Source organism: Vulpes vulpes, chromosome 13 (genome assembly GCF_048418805.1).
Source record: "Vulpes vulpes isolate BD-2025 chromosome 13, VulVul3, whole genome shotgun sequence".
NCBI lineage: Eukaryota > Metazoa > Chordata > Mammalia > Carnivora > Canidae > Vulpes > Vulpes vulpes.
Window position 1 is genome coordinate 114,999,851 of NC_132792.1, and position 17,474 is coordinate 115,017,324.

A 17,474-nucleotide genomic window follows, 5' to 3' on the forward strand; every position below is an offset into this window, starting at 1 on the left:
CACACACCTCGTCCCCCCTTCCTCTCAGATTCTGATGTAATTGGTCTGGGGTGTTACCTGGGCACTGGGAGTTTTAAGGCTCCTGGGGGTTTCTAAAGGACAACTAAATTTGAGAGTCAGGCCCTACATCCATGGTCCTCAAACCTGCACACTACCCCAGCAGGGCTTGGGTAAACACGACCTCTGCTCCCCGCCCCAGGGCTTCTGATTCTGTCCATCTGGGTGAAGCCTAAGAATTTGCATCTCTAACTAGTTCTCAGGTGATAGGGCTCATCCAGGGACTACACTTTTGAGAACCACCGTGTATGCCTGTATGAACTCTCCTTACCCACCTGCCCCTGCTACCTTCAAAAACATTTCTTCACTGAATTCGGTTCCTTTTTTTTTAACCCTAAATCCTTCAAACTAGCTAAATGCTCTTTTTGTTTGTTTGTTTTTTGGAAGCACACATTTCCTTCTTACGATGGCACATTTAGAATATAAATCACGAATATCCACCCAGATGAGAAGGGTAGCCCACTCTGCACAGTGTCTGCAGGGCCACCTGCCCTGGCTGCACCCACAGGGGTGTGGGAGAGAGCCTGCTGGGAGAGCCAAGCTGCCCAGGAAGTAATTTCTTACCAGTTCTGAAGAACAACCTCAAGGACAGGAGGTGGATCACCTCCAGGTGCTCACCACACCCCCTCCCATAATCTGGGGCTCTGACCTTCATGATGGGCCAACAAGTGAGAGTACAAAAGGGGCCCAGAGACCATCTAATCTAATCCAGTCCCCCAGGCTACAGACAAGGAAATGGAGGAGTAGCTCCTTGCCAAAGGTCACACAGTTCACAAACGGCTCTGGACTTAAAGCTGTTCCTCCCACCCCCACCCCCGCCCCGCCCTGAGTTTAAGATATTTTTCCTCCTGCCCACACCACCTTACATCCTCCCTTGGACAACTGTTTCTCTTTTTCAAAAATAATATGCTAAAGGCTCATGAAGATGATACAGAAATTCAAGATGGTGGCTGCCCCTGGTGGGGAGGACGGGGCACATGATCAAGTACGTTACATGGGGGAAGGGGGCTCCCACTGGGTGCAGAGTATTTTACTTTACGTCTAAAATACTAGAAAAATATTTCTAAAACCTAGATTTCCTAAATCACTGTGAGCGATCCCAGAGTGTAATTTTTCAAAAGCCAGATGAGCTACGAGTTGATTTTTGACTTTATGGAAAAATTCTTCTCTGACAGGATTTATTCCACGTGTGTTTGGTTTTTTTGTTTCAGTTCGGGGTTCTCTTTTTCTTGTCCTCCCATAAAAAGTTTGCTGAAACAGCATGTTAGTATTGTGCCCATGAAAGAAAGCCCCTCCAGGGTGTAGAGATTCAGTTTGTCAACTGCCTTGTCACGTGCATGTTCTTCCATTCTGTTCTGTGGTCGTTGTCATTAGCCCAATTTTCTCAAGCGCCTTGACCTCCTTGTTCTGCAAATGGGACCTCCCTGTCTTCACTCTGCCCTTCAACATGGCGTTGTCAATGTACCTCTCAGCGACGGGACACTACAACCTGTTCTTCCCAAGCAAATTGTTCAAACCCGTGACCGCGGTTCCCAATGTCACCTGGCATGACCTCAGTGCCCTGCAGGTAAGGTACTCTGTCCTCTCACATTCCTCCCTGACTCGAAGACACGCAGTGTCCCCTTGGTTAATTGTTCTTGGGCATCAGAGCCTTATGGAGACTCAGCTCTAGGATGGCTTTACTGCCTCCATCTTGCCCTCTCACCCATTCTACTCTAAGGCTGTGGGTTCTAAGGCTTTGTTTATTATTATTATTATTGAAATTTAGTTAACCTACAGTGTTACATTAGTTTCAGGTGTACAATGTAATGATTCAACACTTCTACCCATTGCTCATCGAGATACACGTACCCTCAATCCCCTTCCCCTACTTCCACTATTTCCCCATTCAGCTCCCTCTGGTGGCCACCAGTTTGTTCCCTGTATTTAAGAGTTTGTTATTTTGTCTTTTTTTTCCTTTGTTGTAAGGGTTGTTTTTTGGTTTTTTTTTGTTTGTTTGTTTGTTTTTAATGACTGCTCAAAGCTAACTTTCCCCCTTCTTTTCCTAAAATTCGGTCTAGAGTATAGCTCCACTGGAAATCAAAAGCTGTTTCAAAATTGTCCCTTCTTTGGGTGGATGTGATGGGGCCCAGCCCTTGAGGAAGGGCCTCTAGTGTGGAGTTAAGGCCTCCATGACCTGCCTCCTCCCATCAAAAGAACTGGCTGGTTACTGTTAGATCTCATGATAGAACCTCTCTATTCTGCTTTTTCTCTTGGTAGATCTCACAGAGTATGTACAGTGATTCATGGTGCTCAAGCATTGGTAGCCATCAGAATCATTGTTTTTAAATACGATACAGGCTTCATCTCAGACTCTCTGTATCATAATCTCTGAGGGGGGCACCTAAGAACCTGTGTTAACAAGCTCCCCAAATAATGGTAATGGGGGCCAGAGTTTGAGAACCACTACCACAGCATGTATTGTATCCATCTCCTTACCGATGTGCACAGAGAGAGTGCCATTTTAAAGACCTAGTTAACCCAGGTCCCGCTCTTCCTGGGGTGTTTATTTAATAACTCTGTTGAAGAGTTATTAAATAACTGTTTAAAACAAGAGAACACTTAAAGGCAGAGGAAAACAAACAAAACACACCTTTTTTGATGTGCAAAAGACTGGTTTTCTGCACTACTAGCTCATGAAACCCCTTTTTGCTGTCCTCTCTGCTGAGCCATCAAAATATGTGAGGGGCTCAGGCAGGCTTTTCTTTACCTTCTTGCCCAGAAAATAAATGGGAGCATTTGGAAATAACTCAGAAAGAAAGTCAAATGTTTGTTCAAACTACCAATGAAAAATAATATCATAAATAATGCTAATTGATTTATCTAAAACTGCCCTGTCCAATATAGTAGCTATTAGCCCCACATAGCTTATTTAATTTCAATGTGAAATTCATTATAATGATATAAAATTAAAAATCCAGGGATGCCTGGGTGGCTCAGTGGTTGGGTGCCTCCCTTTGGCCCCAGGGCACAATCCCCGGGCCTGGGATTGAGTCCCACTTCAGGCTCCCCGCATGGAGCCTGCTTCTCCCTCTGCCTCTCTGTTTCTCTCCTGAATAAATAAATAAAATCTTTAAAAAAATAAAATTAAATAAAAAATAAAATTAAAAATCCAGTTTCTTACTCTTACACTAGGCACATTTCAGGTGCTCAGTAGCCCCATAGGGAATATTCCCCCATTAGGAAAGTTATGTTGGACAGTGCTGATCTGTGGGAGTGGGGGGTCTTCCTCTTCTCATTCTGAACTACCACCCCAACATCAGCACATGTCTCTCCCATCTTGCTTGACTCCCCCATTTTCTGGCCACACGAGGGATAGTTCTGCAGTCGATTCTGAGTGAAAGCCTATGCAGTCTGTACCGTGTCAAGTTCCTTGCTGTAGAGAAAAGAGCAATGATCTTGTGTAGACATGAAGATCCAGTGTGAGCTGCAGAATTCAGGATCCACTTTAGGACAGAACCAAACTCACAGTGTGATCCTGTGCTCTGCACAAGGACGGAGGCAGGATTGGAAGCCAGTGTTAGTGCAGCCTAATGCATGAGGGAGAGGATAATTCTTTTTTTTTTTTTAAGACATTATTTATTTATTCATTCATGAGCGACACAGAGAGAGGCAGAGACACAGGCAGAGGGAAAATCAAGCTCCCTGCCGGGACCTGATACAAGACTCGATCTCAGGACCCTGGGATCACTCCCTGAGCCACTCAAACACTGAGCCACCCAGGGGCCCCAGGAAAGGATAGTTTTCGTGCCAAAGCAGGGCCCCCGTAGCAGAGTCACTGCCTCCCCATGGTCGCTCAAAAGGTGTACATGTAAGGGGAGGAGGGCGGGTGTTGGAGGGGAATGGGTGACGGGCACTGAGGTGGACACTTGACGGGATGAGCACTGGGTGTTTTTCTGTATGTTGGTAAATTGAACACCAATAAAAATTAATTTAAAAAAAAAAAAAAAGGTGTACATGTGACCTGGGGTGAGGAAGACGTCTTTCAGTAAATGAACTTGGTCAAGCTAACATGGCTAATTATGCCTAGCCTGGCCTTACCGGAAGTGCCCTTAGAAAGCATTACCAGGTGTTAGCTTAAATCAAACCCTCAGTTCTCCTGAAAACTGTCAGTCTGTGAACACATTAGCTGAATTCAGGCCTCACCAGCATTAGTGACATTTACATGTATCTTTGTGTTTTGAGGACTAATTGGCAGTTGTTGGTAACCAGAGTAAGCTAAGGATATACTGGTTGAAATGAATACATATTCTCTGTAACAGCAGAAGTATAAATAGGGTACTGACTCATGAACTTGCCAAAAATTGCTTGTTTAAAAAAAAAAAAAGATTTTATTTATTTGAGAGAGAGAGAGAGAGAGCACGAGCAAAAGAGAGCACGAGCATGGGGAAGGGCAGAGGGAGAAGCAGACTCCTCGTTGAGCCAGGAGCCTGACGTGGGGCTAGATCCCAGGACTCTGAGATCATGACCTGATCTGCTGAAGGCTGATGCTTAACCAACTCAGCCACCCAGGCGTCCGCAATAATTGCTTCTGAATTGTGGAAAAGATAACCCAACTCTGGGTCTTTGGCCTTAACAGCCCAATTGCGTGGGAGTAATAATACTTCTGTTGACCATGGTGGCGTTGATGCATTAGCCTGAGGCCTAATGGACAGGTAAGAACTGGAAGTGTAAACTGTGGTCCCTGCTGTCCTCACTGGGGGACACGGCAGGTGAGGTGGGGGCAGCAGTGGTTCCACCTGGGGCCTTATCAGCGACCGAGGCCAAGTGTCAGCGCCAGCAGCGGAGCCCCTGAGTTAGTGGCCATGCCAAGGAGGCATGCATGCTCAGCATCCGCTGGGGAAGGGCCTGTGTATCTCTTGGGATCAAGCAGAAGAATGAGATTTCTCTGTAACGAGACAGAGACTTAAAAATTTAGTAACACTGGTCTCGAAAGATGAGATGTGCTAACTCTGACGTTGCATTATACGTGACTGTGAGCGTCCTGTGGGTTTCTGTTCAGTTGTTTTAATGACCTCGTTTTCTGAATGGCTTTGCAGTTACTGAAATCCCTGCCTGTGGGTGTCGGGCAGATCTATGGCTGTGATAACCCGTGGACAGGGGGTATTTTCCTGTGCGCCCTCCTGCTCTCCTCCCCACTCATGTGCCTGCACGCCGCCATCGGATCACTGCTGGGGATAGCAGCGGGTAAGCTGAGGGCTCAGGCCCAAGTACCCAGCACCTCCTCCGCAGGCATCTTCCATGCTCTGGACCTTCCTGGAGGGCTCTACTTCCAGGGGACCAATGGGAGTTCATGGGTGCTCCCCCACTCCCCACCTCCTACCACAGCATCCTGCCTTTGGTGCACAGCGCTGACCCCACCTATCTTCATTAATAGGACTCAGTCTTTCAGAGCCGTTTGAGAACATCTACCTTGGGCTCTGGGGTTTCAACAGCTCTCTGGCCTGCATTGCAATTGGAGGAATGTTCGTGGCGCTCACCTGGCAAACTCACATTCTGGCTCTTGCCTGCGGTACGTATACTGTGCATTGGAAGGAGGGTCGCTCATAACTGTGGGATCAGTCCATACAATAAAAAGGGACTATGTGAGACACTGGGGCCAGGTTCCAGTGAGGGCCCCTCGCTGCCTGCAGGTGTGAACAGGGCAAGTGGCATCCCCTCCCTGGGAGGATTAAGCTCTGCTGTGCCCTCCTTATTGGTTGTCGTGAAGACAGGAGAACCTGCCGAGTCGTGTTAACTATTTTGCCATATGTACGTGTTGGGGGATAGAAACTTGACTCATCCTATGTTCTTCATACTAATCGTTTGACCCAAGAAACGAAAATGGAAATGACTCAAGCTAAATACAGAGCCATTTCTCCTGCTGAGTCAGGTAGGACTCCATGTGGCCCTTGGAGAATCACACGAATCCAGCTTTTCTCACACACTTCAGGGAGTGTCAGAATCAACTGGAAGGCTTGTTAAAACACAGATGGCTGCCCGCCCCATCTCCCAGCCCTCGATTCCTCCTTAGAGGTAGGAGAGGAGTTGGCATTTCTAACGAGGGCCAGATGGTGCTTGATGCTGTTGGTCTTGGGAACCACATTTTCCAAACCACTGTGTTCATCCCTTCTGACCCCTATGTTCTAGCCAGACTCAGCCTGTCAGAGCTAGAAGAGGTTCTAGAGGTCTCCAGTCCATGCCCCTCGTTTTACTGTTGGAGTTCTGAGGCTAGAGAGATAAAGTGATACCCGGTCAATTAGGGTAAATGCAAGCCAGAATCCACATTTGCTAAGAACCTCTGAATTCCACGCACTACACCACTCTGCTCCCCTGTGGCAGCCTCCAAGCCTTTAGGTAAAACCAAACCTCAAGTGATGTAGATTTAGAAAGCTAGTGGGTTTCTCATTCTGCCTATCACACCTACCTTCCTTTGGACAGGTCAGATTTTCCTCACTGGCGTAGCCTGACGGTTAGGGCTGTATACTGAGTTAGCTGAGAACCCAGCTCCTGAGGCCAGAACCCTAGCTCTGCCAACTTGAATTTCGAGAGATGCCACACTCACCCCCACAGAGGCCATACTGATTTCCCCTCCACAGACAATGGGGAGTGCGTGTTCCGTCCATGCTGGGCACTGTCCATCTCATCCGCGGATACGAAGTGTTGAGAGGGACCTCTGGCCCCTCTTGGAAAGCAAATCTCCCCTGCAAAATGTCACAGCAAGTTCTGGCTTGCCCATATCACCCTGCCCCCGGCCCAACGAAAGACTAACTATATCAGCTGGGGTAAATAAATAACACATTTATTACAGAGTTGCCCTTTCACAACTTCACTGTGGTATTATCAGGAAGAGGCCCCAGGAAAGGCTGAGGGAGCCTGGCAGGGCCGCCTTCCCTGCCTCCAAACCGGAAACTGCCCACCAGGGGAGTCCTAACTTTGTTATTTTGTCACTGCAAACTATAGACACATTTTGTCTTTATTTATTTATTTATTTATTTATTTATTTATTTATTTATTTATTTATTTATTTTTGTGGGGGAGGAGAATCTCAAGCAGGCTCTGCGTTCCGTGTGAGCCTCAGGTGGGGCTTGATCTCATGACCCTGAGACCATGACCTGAGCTGAAATCAAGAGGGGGGGTTGGGTGACTGAGCTATCCTGATATTTTGTCTCTCTTTAATGCTGGGGTTGTCATAGTAGGACTCACACCTGGTGTTCTGCTGGGATGGACACTGTCCACTCGGCACTCAGGGCCTTTCTGCCCCTCACTGCCCAGGGTGCAATCAGAGTCATCACCTACACACTGTGGTGTTGCAGACTTGTACCTCTCCCGTGAGGTTTTCCCAGTCCCGCTCAGCAAGCCTTAATTGATGCGCAGCTACTGTTAGTCTGATGCTCTTACTATGGAGAGAAAAGCAACTTGCAATTGGAGACAGCTTGGAAACAGCATAGCAGGAAGAGACCAGAGCTACTGCTGGACCTTTCAAGGGCAATCCTTGTGAAAGGGAGAGGAATGGGGCACCCGGGTGGCTAAGGGGGTGAGCGTCTGCCTTTGGCTCAGGTCGTGATCCTGGGGTCCTGGGATCGAGTCCTGCTTCGGGCTCTCCACAGGGAACCTGCATCTCCCTCTGCCCGTGTCTCTGCCTCCCTCTGTGTGTCTCTCATGAATGAATGAATAAATAAATAAACAAATAAAGAAAGAAAGAAAAAGAAAAAAGAAAAGGAGAGGAATGGTGATAAGGTCTCATGTGCTCAGGGGAGGTCTCGTAGAAGAGCAGGTACCCAAGACAGCAGGTGCTTACCCTAGGACTGGTGAATATTTGTTAAGGAAGGAAGGAAGGAAATGGGGAAAAAGGAATGAAATTATCAAATCAAACAAAGAAGCTCTTCCAACCCACGCCCCTGCACACTTCTGCTCAGAGCAGCATCGGGGTCCCCCCAACCGGGATGGGTCGGCAGCCAGTGTTGGTGGAAATACAGGATTGCATTTGAGGTTCACCACCTCCCTGGAAAGCGCATCTTCAAGCTGCCCTTTTACAAAGGACAATACTGAGTGCCAAAGTTCAGTGATTTGTTGTACAGTAAAATGACCAGAGCTGGGGTTTGAAGCCCAGGCTGTTTCTGAGACAAGCCTTTCCCACGAGCATGAGACAATTCAGATGTGAAAGAATTAGGTATGCTGTTGAACAAAAACACTGGGATAAAAAGACCAAAGATTGGCCAAGGAATGGAAGTCTGTGGTAAAGTAAATGAGCGTCACAGAGTCCCTCCTCCCCCTTCCCCACACCGCCCCCCTCTACCCCCCACCGAGGTGGCTCACGTGGCTTCTCAGGCTCAGGAGGTCTAGGTGGTGGGCTGGTCTCACGGGGCCAGCGCTGCCCCAGGGGCCTGTCTGGCCAGTGCAGCAAGATTATTCTGCAGCCTGTCTTTCTGAAACCCCAGCTTCCCTGGGCTGCCTTGAGCCCTCTCTTCAATTGATGATTAGCTACTTGAGATCTTTGTTTTTGTTGTTTTACCACCAACGGTCACACATAGACTCAAAGTACCGCTTTAAGATTTGTGCTCACTCAGAGTTAAGGAAAAGCATAACATACTAATTCATTGGCCTGTATGCCAACCTTAACAGTATTGGGAACGATGTTATTATGGGGCGAAATCCCAAGTTTGTGGTCAGTCCTGCTAATTGCTGAATTACTCTGTCTTTATTTTTTTTTTATACCATGTTTCTTTTTTATGACTGTGAATTCTAGTCATTAATAGGACAATGCTAGATGCATATAATGTGGTTGTACAGAATCCATGCTATCTCAAGAAACATACATAGGTTTCAATTTCTTCAAAGATTGTATTTATTTTAGAGAGCAATAGAGTGAGTGAGGGAGGGGCAGAGGGAGAGAGAGAGAGAGAGAGAGAATCTCAAGCAGATTCCCTGCTAAGTGTGGAGCCTGACACAGGGCTCAATGTCATGACCCTGAGAATGTGACCTGAGCTGAAATCAACAGTCAGATGCTCAACCAGCTGAGCCACCCTGGTGCCCCCCTACATTTCATTTTAATTAAGTTATGTTCAGATAAAACAACAGGGAAGCTTATTTGCCATGGAAGGCCTTTTCCTTAGGGATCAGTGATAATAGCAGTGAAATAGTAACCACAGAAAAGCTACCTTTACTGAGTACTTCTCATTGCATGCTAAACCCAAGTATTACTCCTTTCATGATGACACCAACCCCATGAGAAATTTGTTACCTCTATGGTGCAGGTGAGGAGGTGGAGGCTTAGAATGAAGGCCACAAAGCTCCTAAGCAGTAGAGTCTGGATTTGAATCCAGAACTGTCGACTGTAAGCTCATGCTTGTAACCAGGGTGCTGAAAGCTAGCTGGAAAAATGAAAATGTACATTTCCTATAATGAAAAGTACACCTACTAAGTATTGTTGTTCCCTCCCCTTTTTTTTAGCCCTGTTTACTGCTTACCTCGGAGTCAGCCTGTCACACGTGATGGCTATGGTGAGTTTGCCTTAATCTTGCTTCATCAGCAGCATGATCGATCGGCTCTCAGTGCCGTGGAAACCCCCCTGAGGTCCCCTGGGTGGGGTCCCCAGTGCAGGATCCATCGCTGTGTTAGCCACTACTTTCCCATCTCCTGCACCTGCCTGTTCCACACACACCTTGCTAAAAATATCAGATTGCATAATTTAAAGCAGTGAAACTTAGGTTGTATACCATATTTACCAAGTTCATACTCTGAGTGCCAGGGAAGTGACTTTAGGATATTTTCTACTTGAACAGAAAGCCAGAACCATGTAGTGGTTGAGAAATCAGGAAAGGGAGGGAAAGGATAATTGGCTAAAGACCCAGATGGTTTGGATTTCATTTTTAATTGAGCCATTTGTTAAACCTCCAGTGAGTCATTAATAAGAAGCATTCAGACCCATGTCCTATGAATTATTTAATAGGCAAAATCGTTACCTGTGTAGTGCCTCCTGCCACTCTTTCTCCTTCCCTTTTGGTCCTTGACCTTCTCCTTCAGACCTGCCTGAGTTGCCAAGAACAGCCCAGAGCAAGGACTTCCCCTCAAAGAGCTTAGAGTCTGTTTGGGAGCCAGAAGAAAGGGAGGAAAACCAGGAGAGTCCAAGATGAGTCTGGGTGGAGATCAGGAGAGAGGTCACCATGGACCAAACTAAGCAAAGAGGGCCCTGTGGGTGTGAGGAGGGGTCAGGGGCCACTGGTGGCTTCCTAAGTAGGCAGCTCTGTCTATACTCCAATGCACACTTCAGTTTGCATGTGGTTCCAGACAAGGGGGTTCCTGAGACAGAACTTCATCTTGTTGGGAAAGATGCATGCTTTGAACTTGGGTTGACTTGGTTTCCAGTCTTCACATTACCACTTATTTACCCAGAAACTTGGATTATTATGCAGCCTCCCTAAGGCAATTTCCTCAGCTTTTGCAAACATAATGCCAATTTCATCAAATGGCCATGAGACGTAAATATGTAAGGTAATTACCTAGTTTAGGACCTAATGCCGAGTTGGCATTATCCAATGAAATAACTTATTGGGGTGCCCAGCGTCATCTTCACAGTGGTGTAGAAACCCGACTGTATGAGAGGGAGGGAAAGACGTGCAAAGTGGACATTCCCAGACCACCCGAAGGAATGGATGGTGACATTTCAACTGCTAAATGCAGTCCCACTGGGATCGTGGACTCCAACTCAGTGGGCCTAAGCAGAGTCCGGTTGGTACCCCAGGATGCATCCCCCTGGACTGAGTGAGAATGGGATGGGGGCTGGTGCTTTGTGACAGGATCTCAGAGGAGTATGTGGCTTGTCTCTTCCTCTTCAGGCGGGACTGCCAGCCTGCACCTGGCCCTTCTGTTTGGCCACACTACTGTTCCTCTTGCTGACCACGAAAAACGCCAACATCTACAGAATGCCCCTCAGTAAAGTCACTTATCCTGAAGAAAACCGCATCTTCTTCCTCCAAGCCAAGAAAAAAAGGATGGTAGAAAGCCCTTTGTGAAAGCAACCCCCACTCATGGCCAAGGTCGCAAGGGGTGGCTGACAGCCCCAGGTGACTCCCGGGGTCTTGGCAGACTGCTGTTTTTTCACTAGTGACAATGTTCATACTAACGCATTGGCAATCTGTTCTTAGGCTCGCTCTGTAGCTCTCTTTTAGACTCCAGGAATATCCCCAAACATGTGAGAGACACGTCAGGATGGTGTGCCCTGGTGGGGCGTTGGTGCTAGACTGTCATGTCGTTATAAAGTCAAACAGCTCCCACAGAAAGAAGACACGAGACCAGAGCTAATTATTTACCGGTGTTCTTGGTGTTTGGTTGGCTACATCATGTTAACAGTATTAAAAACCAAGCTCAAAAAAGGAAAAAAAAAGCAAGCTCTACAAACCAACTAAGCCTTAAGTGAATGGAATTCATGACCACGAAATTAGTCAACCCAGAATTCTCAGATAAGCAGTTTGACTCGTTTAAAATCCATACAAGTCACTTGATGGGAAGAGCACTTGGTGTTATACTATATGTTGGCAAATCGAACTCCAATAAAAAAATATTTAAAAAATAAATAAAATAAAAACCATACAAGTCACACTTGGCAGCTGTGGCCACAGCTTATTCTCCAGCTCCTGGGCAGAGGGGCCTGGATGCTGCCCTGAGTGTGTTGCACTCTCCCCTCCAGGAGTTGGTTGATTCTTTCCAGGCCGACACAGCTATAGGAGGGAGAAAGGGGATTTTATCAGTCAAAACTATTCTGTAGTGTCATTTTCCTTTGACACTGCAAAAGATGTTTTAGATAAATAAAGCTTATGATAATTTTCTTGGGAGAATGGATTTGTTTTTTCAATGAGGTAAAATAACAAGTTTCTGGCTCAACCAATTCCTAGATATTAAGGAAAAGTTACATTTTTATAAAATAATTGGCATAGCTATTTTTAATTCCATCCCCAAGTGGATTTTATAAATGCCTGGAATGTGTAGAACTGAGTCATCAACATCCAAGGCCCTTTGAAACCACATTTGCTACTCCTTTGAGGCTATGTCTTATATCTTATAAAGCCTGGAAGGGAAGGTCAGATTGTTTCTGGGCGTTTAGAGCTTGTTGAGTTTCCTACTTAAAAAAAAAATAAAAAAATTCATTATTTTCTGTACACTCACAATGTTCTCGCTCAGAAACCCGAAAAGACATACCAGTAAAAGCGTTCTCCTGTCTTTCTTTGTATTAATTTTAAGGTTTTTGGTCCCATAAACATTCTATGAGCAAATGCACAGAGGATGCCGTGGAAAGCTCTACTCACTACCTTCTACTTCATTCTGTATCAATCTGCTATTTTGGAGGATTCAAAAAGAGAAATAGTGGAAGTCTAAGGTTTTTTTCTTGCCCTTTGGGTTTGCAGTGCTCAGTGCAAAATAGACAAGTTTGCTGCCGGAATAAGCGGAAGAAAGGAAGTAAACCTACAAATATTTTGGGGAGAAGTCCACTTCTTCCTTTTCTCAGGAACACAAACATTGTTCCAATGTAACAACCATGTAACCAAAGCCTTTTGAAACTCTGAATGTGCAACCATGGTAGATTCATGTGTATTCCTGTGGGAAAACTAAATGTTCATTGTTTGAACAGAAATCTCCCTTGTTAAGGAGTGAAGCAAGACTGGGGGAGATGGGTCAGGTTTGGGGTGGGGTGGTGGGGTCGGGGAGGACACAAAAAAGCAAGCAGAACCAAAGATAACCAGGAGTGAGGAATCTGAGCCATGGTGGAGGGAGCCAGAGCCTCTAACACGTAGGCCGCCTTCGCAAGGAGCTCCAGAATGATCTCTACCTTCTCCTGGTGTGCTCACACAATCATGTAAATAGGAACAGTCTAAGGCCTTGTACATTGTCTAATTTAAATGGTATTAAACTTTTCAAGCTTTTTTTTTTTTTTTACTGAGTATTATCCTGAAATGAAGTATTTTGTCAGTTTTCTTAGGAATCAGCGGTATTCTTGCCTTTTGTCTGCAATAACAGTTTTCCAAGTAAGAATATGAATAAAGTTATACTCACAACTCAGTTTTGTGTAAATTTTGTTTAAAAGTCACCTATGCCAGGCACCTAGGTGACTCAGTTGTTGAGTGACTGCCTTCGGCTCAGGGCGTGATCCCAGAGTCCTAGGATCGAGTCCTGCATTGGACTCCCCACAGGGAGCCCTCTGCCTGTGTCTCTGCCTCTCTCTCTGTGTCTCTCACGAATAAATGAATAAAATCTTAGAAAAAATAAATAAAAGTCGTATATGCCTTTTATATTATGGTGCATATTAACCATCATGTGCCTAAGAGTGTGTTGATTACAATTGCTTCTATTTTGGTGTGCTGCTGTCCTTATTCCTTCCCTAGACTTGCTAACAGCATCAGATGTGTAGCTGAGCAAACCCTGTTCAACTTGATTATGGACCCATCCCTGTGGGCCTCCTCTCAACTGTGCACTGTCCTCCTCGCTCAGGGGTGAGAAGGGATCACTTAGGGGCAGTCGCCCATGTTCAGGCTGTGGTCCTAGCACTCTGGGATGGATATCCCGCCAGGCAGCTGTCCAGGTCCTGGGCACCCCGCAGGACGGAAGCTGGGCACACCTGAGTGGCCAGCATTGTGGGCAGGGCTACTTCTCAGAATGTGACCAGTGATGGTGAAGCCAAGCCGTGCTCCTCCCTGCCTCCTGAAGCATCTCCCTCCCAACTCCCTCCATCTGTGGTTAGCGTGTTTGCATCTGCCATTGGCTCAGGGCATGATCCCAGGGTCCTGGGATCGAGTCCCACATCAGGCTCCCCACGGGGAGCCTGCTTCTCCCTCTGCCTGTGTCTCTGCCTCTCTCTGTGTGTCTCTCATGAATAAATAAATAAAATTAAAAAAGAAAAGTGGGCTTAAGGCCCATAATAGTCTGCTTTCACAAGCTCTTAAGATTGAACTACACAATACATGTAGTGTTCAAAGCAGACATATATGAAATCAGCTAAAAGAAAAGACTGCTCCCAGGCCTGACCTTGACCTTCCTAAGTGTTAGCCAGGGAGGTGTTAACACAGCTAAAGCAAGCTTACCCCTAGTGGGAGAGCTGGTCAATGGCTGAAGCTTAGGCGTTGGCAGCAGACAGAGGCAAGAGGTCTTCAGCCCTGGGAGTTGAGTTGTTGAGTGACTGCCCTGGGAGTGGTGGCCCAGAAACAGGTGTCGGGGGGGAGGGGACACCTGTGGTGGAGATGGGCACACTGGGGGGATCACAGTTTAACAAACATAATCATTTCAAGCAGCGAAACCCCCTTGTCTAAGCCTTACTCACAAGCTATTTGACTTCCTGTGTAGATTTGCCTTCTAAGGGAAACAATGCACTTGTCTGTACTTGTGCATTTCTGACCCTCTATAGTTACATTTCTCATCTAAATAATGCAATTTTGCTAATAGGTTTTTGTAAAGATTTGTTTTTTGTTGGTGTTGTTGTTTTGTTTTGTTTTGTTTTGTTTTGCCAGTACCTGTCTCCAAAAGCCAAATTACCCCGTAGTGTTCCAACAAAGTTAAATTTCTGAGGCTACAAAGGTGGGTGGGAGTGGGAGGTAGTCAGGGAAGGTCTTCATGAGGATGTGAGGTTTAGGCTAATACCTAAAGGGGAGTAGACCAGAGTTGGACAGGTAGAGGGATGTGGAGGATGGAGGGAGCGGTGTTCTTGGCAGATAGATGCTCATGCATACAGGCCTTGAGACAAGGAGATTGGTGGTCTCAAGATGTGAGAGAAGACTGATGTGGCTGGACCGCAGTGAGTAGAAGGGATTGGAGTGGATTTGGGAAACCAAGTAGACCCTGTACTAATGCAGGAGAGAGGTAGTTGGCTTGGACTCCAGTGGGGGCAGGAGGATGGAGAGAAGTTCATGGGTGTGGGAGACAAGAGGTGGAATCCTCAGTACCGGATGATGGGTTCATGTGGGAAGTGAGGGAGAGGGAGTGTCAAGGATGACTTCCTGAACCCTCACTTGGGCAACAGGTGGATGGCGGTGCCACACAATGAGATGGGAGCACCGAAGAGTCACTTCTCCTCTCATGCTATACATACATCTCCCTGTCCAATCCTTTCTAGAGCTTCAGTCCAGGCCCTCTGTTCAACTGTCTACAGAGGCTGTTCCAAAAGCATCAATTTCAACACATCCAGGGCAAAACTCATCTTCAACTACTCTGCTCTCCTCAAGCTACTGAGTTATGAGGAAAGGTCATACCCTCTAGCCAACTATACAAGCCAGAAACAGGGTGCCACTTTTAGCTTCCTTCTCTCACCAATGGGAAATGGCCAAATTCTAAGGATTTTACCTCCTTCATAGCCCCCCTTGTTCATTAATTGGTAAATATTTATTGAACGCCTATTTATTACATAATGGGAACTGGAACTACCAGAATGAACCAGACAGTCATGGCCTCTGCCCTCACAGGAACTTTATGAGGTGAACATACAAATATATGAGTAAAGGGAGTAGCGTGGTGATGAGGATGAGCAAGAGTAGCTGGGCAACAAGGTTGAAGGAAGAGTATTTCAGTGAGTTCTTCCTTCTAAGAAACAGAAGACAAGAACCTACCATTAATACCAGGCATCCATACCAGTCAGCATGCTTTTGGTAGCAAGTAATAGAACGACAACAGTAGTTTGGTTCCTAAAGTAGAAAGTAGAAAGTTCTGTTCCAAGTTTGGTTGCAGCTGCTCAATGAGGTCATCAAGGATGCAATATCTTTCTATCCTCCTCATCGTTCTCAGCATCCTCAGAAGACTTCATGTCCATCCTCAGGCTCGTTGCCTCATGGTCCCAAAACAGCTGCCTTGTTATAAACATCACAACCACATCAGGAAGAAGGAGGCAACCAGAGTTGCAAGAGTCACTCTTTCATGTATCTTTTTATTGGGGAGGAAAATCTTCCCCCAGAAGCTCTCTCCACATACCTTGACTTGTGTCTTTTGGCAGAACGGGGTCACATGGCCATTCCTGGCTGCAAAAGAGTCTAGGAAAGCATGCATCTGGCATCGTCGGCCTCTATTGTAGCAGGTGAGCTCTGCCATATTGCAGGGACAGCAGGAGGAATGGCTACTGCACAGGCAGACAAACATGTGTGCCACGGTGGCATACAGTACACGGTACCTTTGTGCCCAGACCACACTGGAGAGAGCTATGTGGTGACAGACACGACAGTCTCTTGTGGGACTCCCAAGGGGGTTTGGGACAGAGACCTAAATGGAGACCTTTTACACAGAAAGACTTTGTAGAATCCTTGCTGGAATATTCCCAGAGTACATTAGGATGCCCCAGCTTCAAACAAAATTTTATAGACTAACAAGATCCTAAACAAAAGGTGAGGCAGCTAGTGATGACAATCAGAGCAAGGGAAGTCTAGGGTTACTTCGTGCTTCAATTAGTCGTCTCTGTCTAAAGCGGTGAAGCCTCTAAATCATCCGACGTCAGAAGGCCCCATTGGGAATAGTTGCGTTGCAATTCGATTCCAGCTCAGTGAAGCACTGAAAACAAGTGTCTGACATTTTCTGCTTCATGGTTTCAAATAAACAATGAGAAAGCCAGTTTCCTGCTTTGGGGCTGGGCCCATTGGATCCTGGCCCTTAGAAGCTTTGAATGATATCACAGTGACATGCAAGCACTTGAAGAGGAAGAAATGAAGCACGGAGGAAAGCTGGCACAGCGTCAGGAAATCTGGCTAAAGTTAAGTCCCTCGGACCATAGGAAACAATGGCAGCTAGGACATGAGTCAGTGACCCCAGAGCAAGCACGGCTTTGGGGCAAGGAGAGTACATATAGGCAGGTCACGGGAGTGGCGAAACCAACAGGGAGCCTTTCTACGTTCTGAGAGCCCGTGTCGGCCTCTCAACAACAGAGTAGATGTGTGGTAGCAAGTAGCCACACACAGCACTTGAAATAAAGCCAGGCCCGGGCAGCCTGGGTGGCTCAGCGGTTTAGCGCTGCCTTCAGCCCAGGGAGTGATCCTGGAGACCCGGGATCGAGTCCCATGTCGGGCTCCCTGCATGGAGCCTGCTTCTCCCTCTGCCTCTCTCACTCTCGTTCTCGCTCTCACTCTCTCTCTCTCTCTGTCTCTCATTAATAAATAAATTAACTCAAAAAAAAAAAAAAAAAGGCCAGCCCCAACTGAGCTGTGCTCACAAGCACATATGAGATTTCAAACATATAAGACAAAAAAAAGTAAAACAACTCAATAATTTTGTATATTGATTAAACATGGAGATGATGACACTTTGGATACATCAGGTTAAATCAGAGATATTATTAAATTAATTTCACTTACAAAAAATGTTTCAGGTGGTCACGAGAAAATTTTAAATCCCATACATGACATGTATTTGTGGTTCATCTTATATGTCTGTGGGAC

General features: G+C 46.4%; 1 protein-coding gene across 5 annotated transcripts in view; it reads left to right on the plus strand.

The window, feature by feature from the left end:
• The window catches only part of LOC112918843 (urea transporter 1), a 30,382-nt gene extending 17,251 nt beyond the window's left edge, over positions 1 to 13,131 (plus strand). For all 5 annotated transcript variants that reach the window (XM_025997043.2, XM_025997044.2, XM_025997045.2 and 2 more), the window contains 5 exons: positions 1,432 to 1,624; positions 5,136 to 5,283; positions 5,474 to 5,608; positions 9,529 to 9,578; positions 10,914 to 13,131. In XM_025997043.2, coding sequence (XP_025852828.1) covers positions 1,432 to 1,624; positions 5,136 to 5,283; positions 5,474 to 5,608; positions 9,529 to 9,578; positions 10,914 to 11,090 — 703 coding nt within the window. In that variant the 3' untranslated portion in view covers positions 11,091 to 13,131. The remainder of the gene's footprint in view (positions 1 to 1,431; positions 1,625 to 5,135; positions 5,284 to 5,473; positions 5,609 to 9,528; positions 9,579 to 10,913) is intronic.
• The last annotated feature ends 4,343 nt before the right edge of the window (positions 13,132 to 17,474 follow it).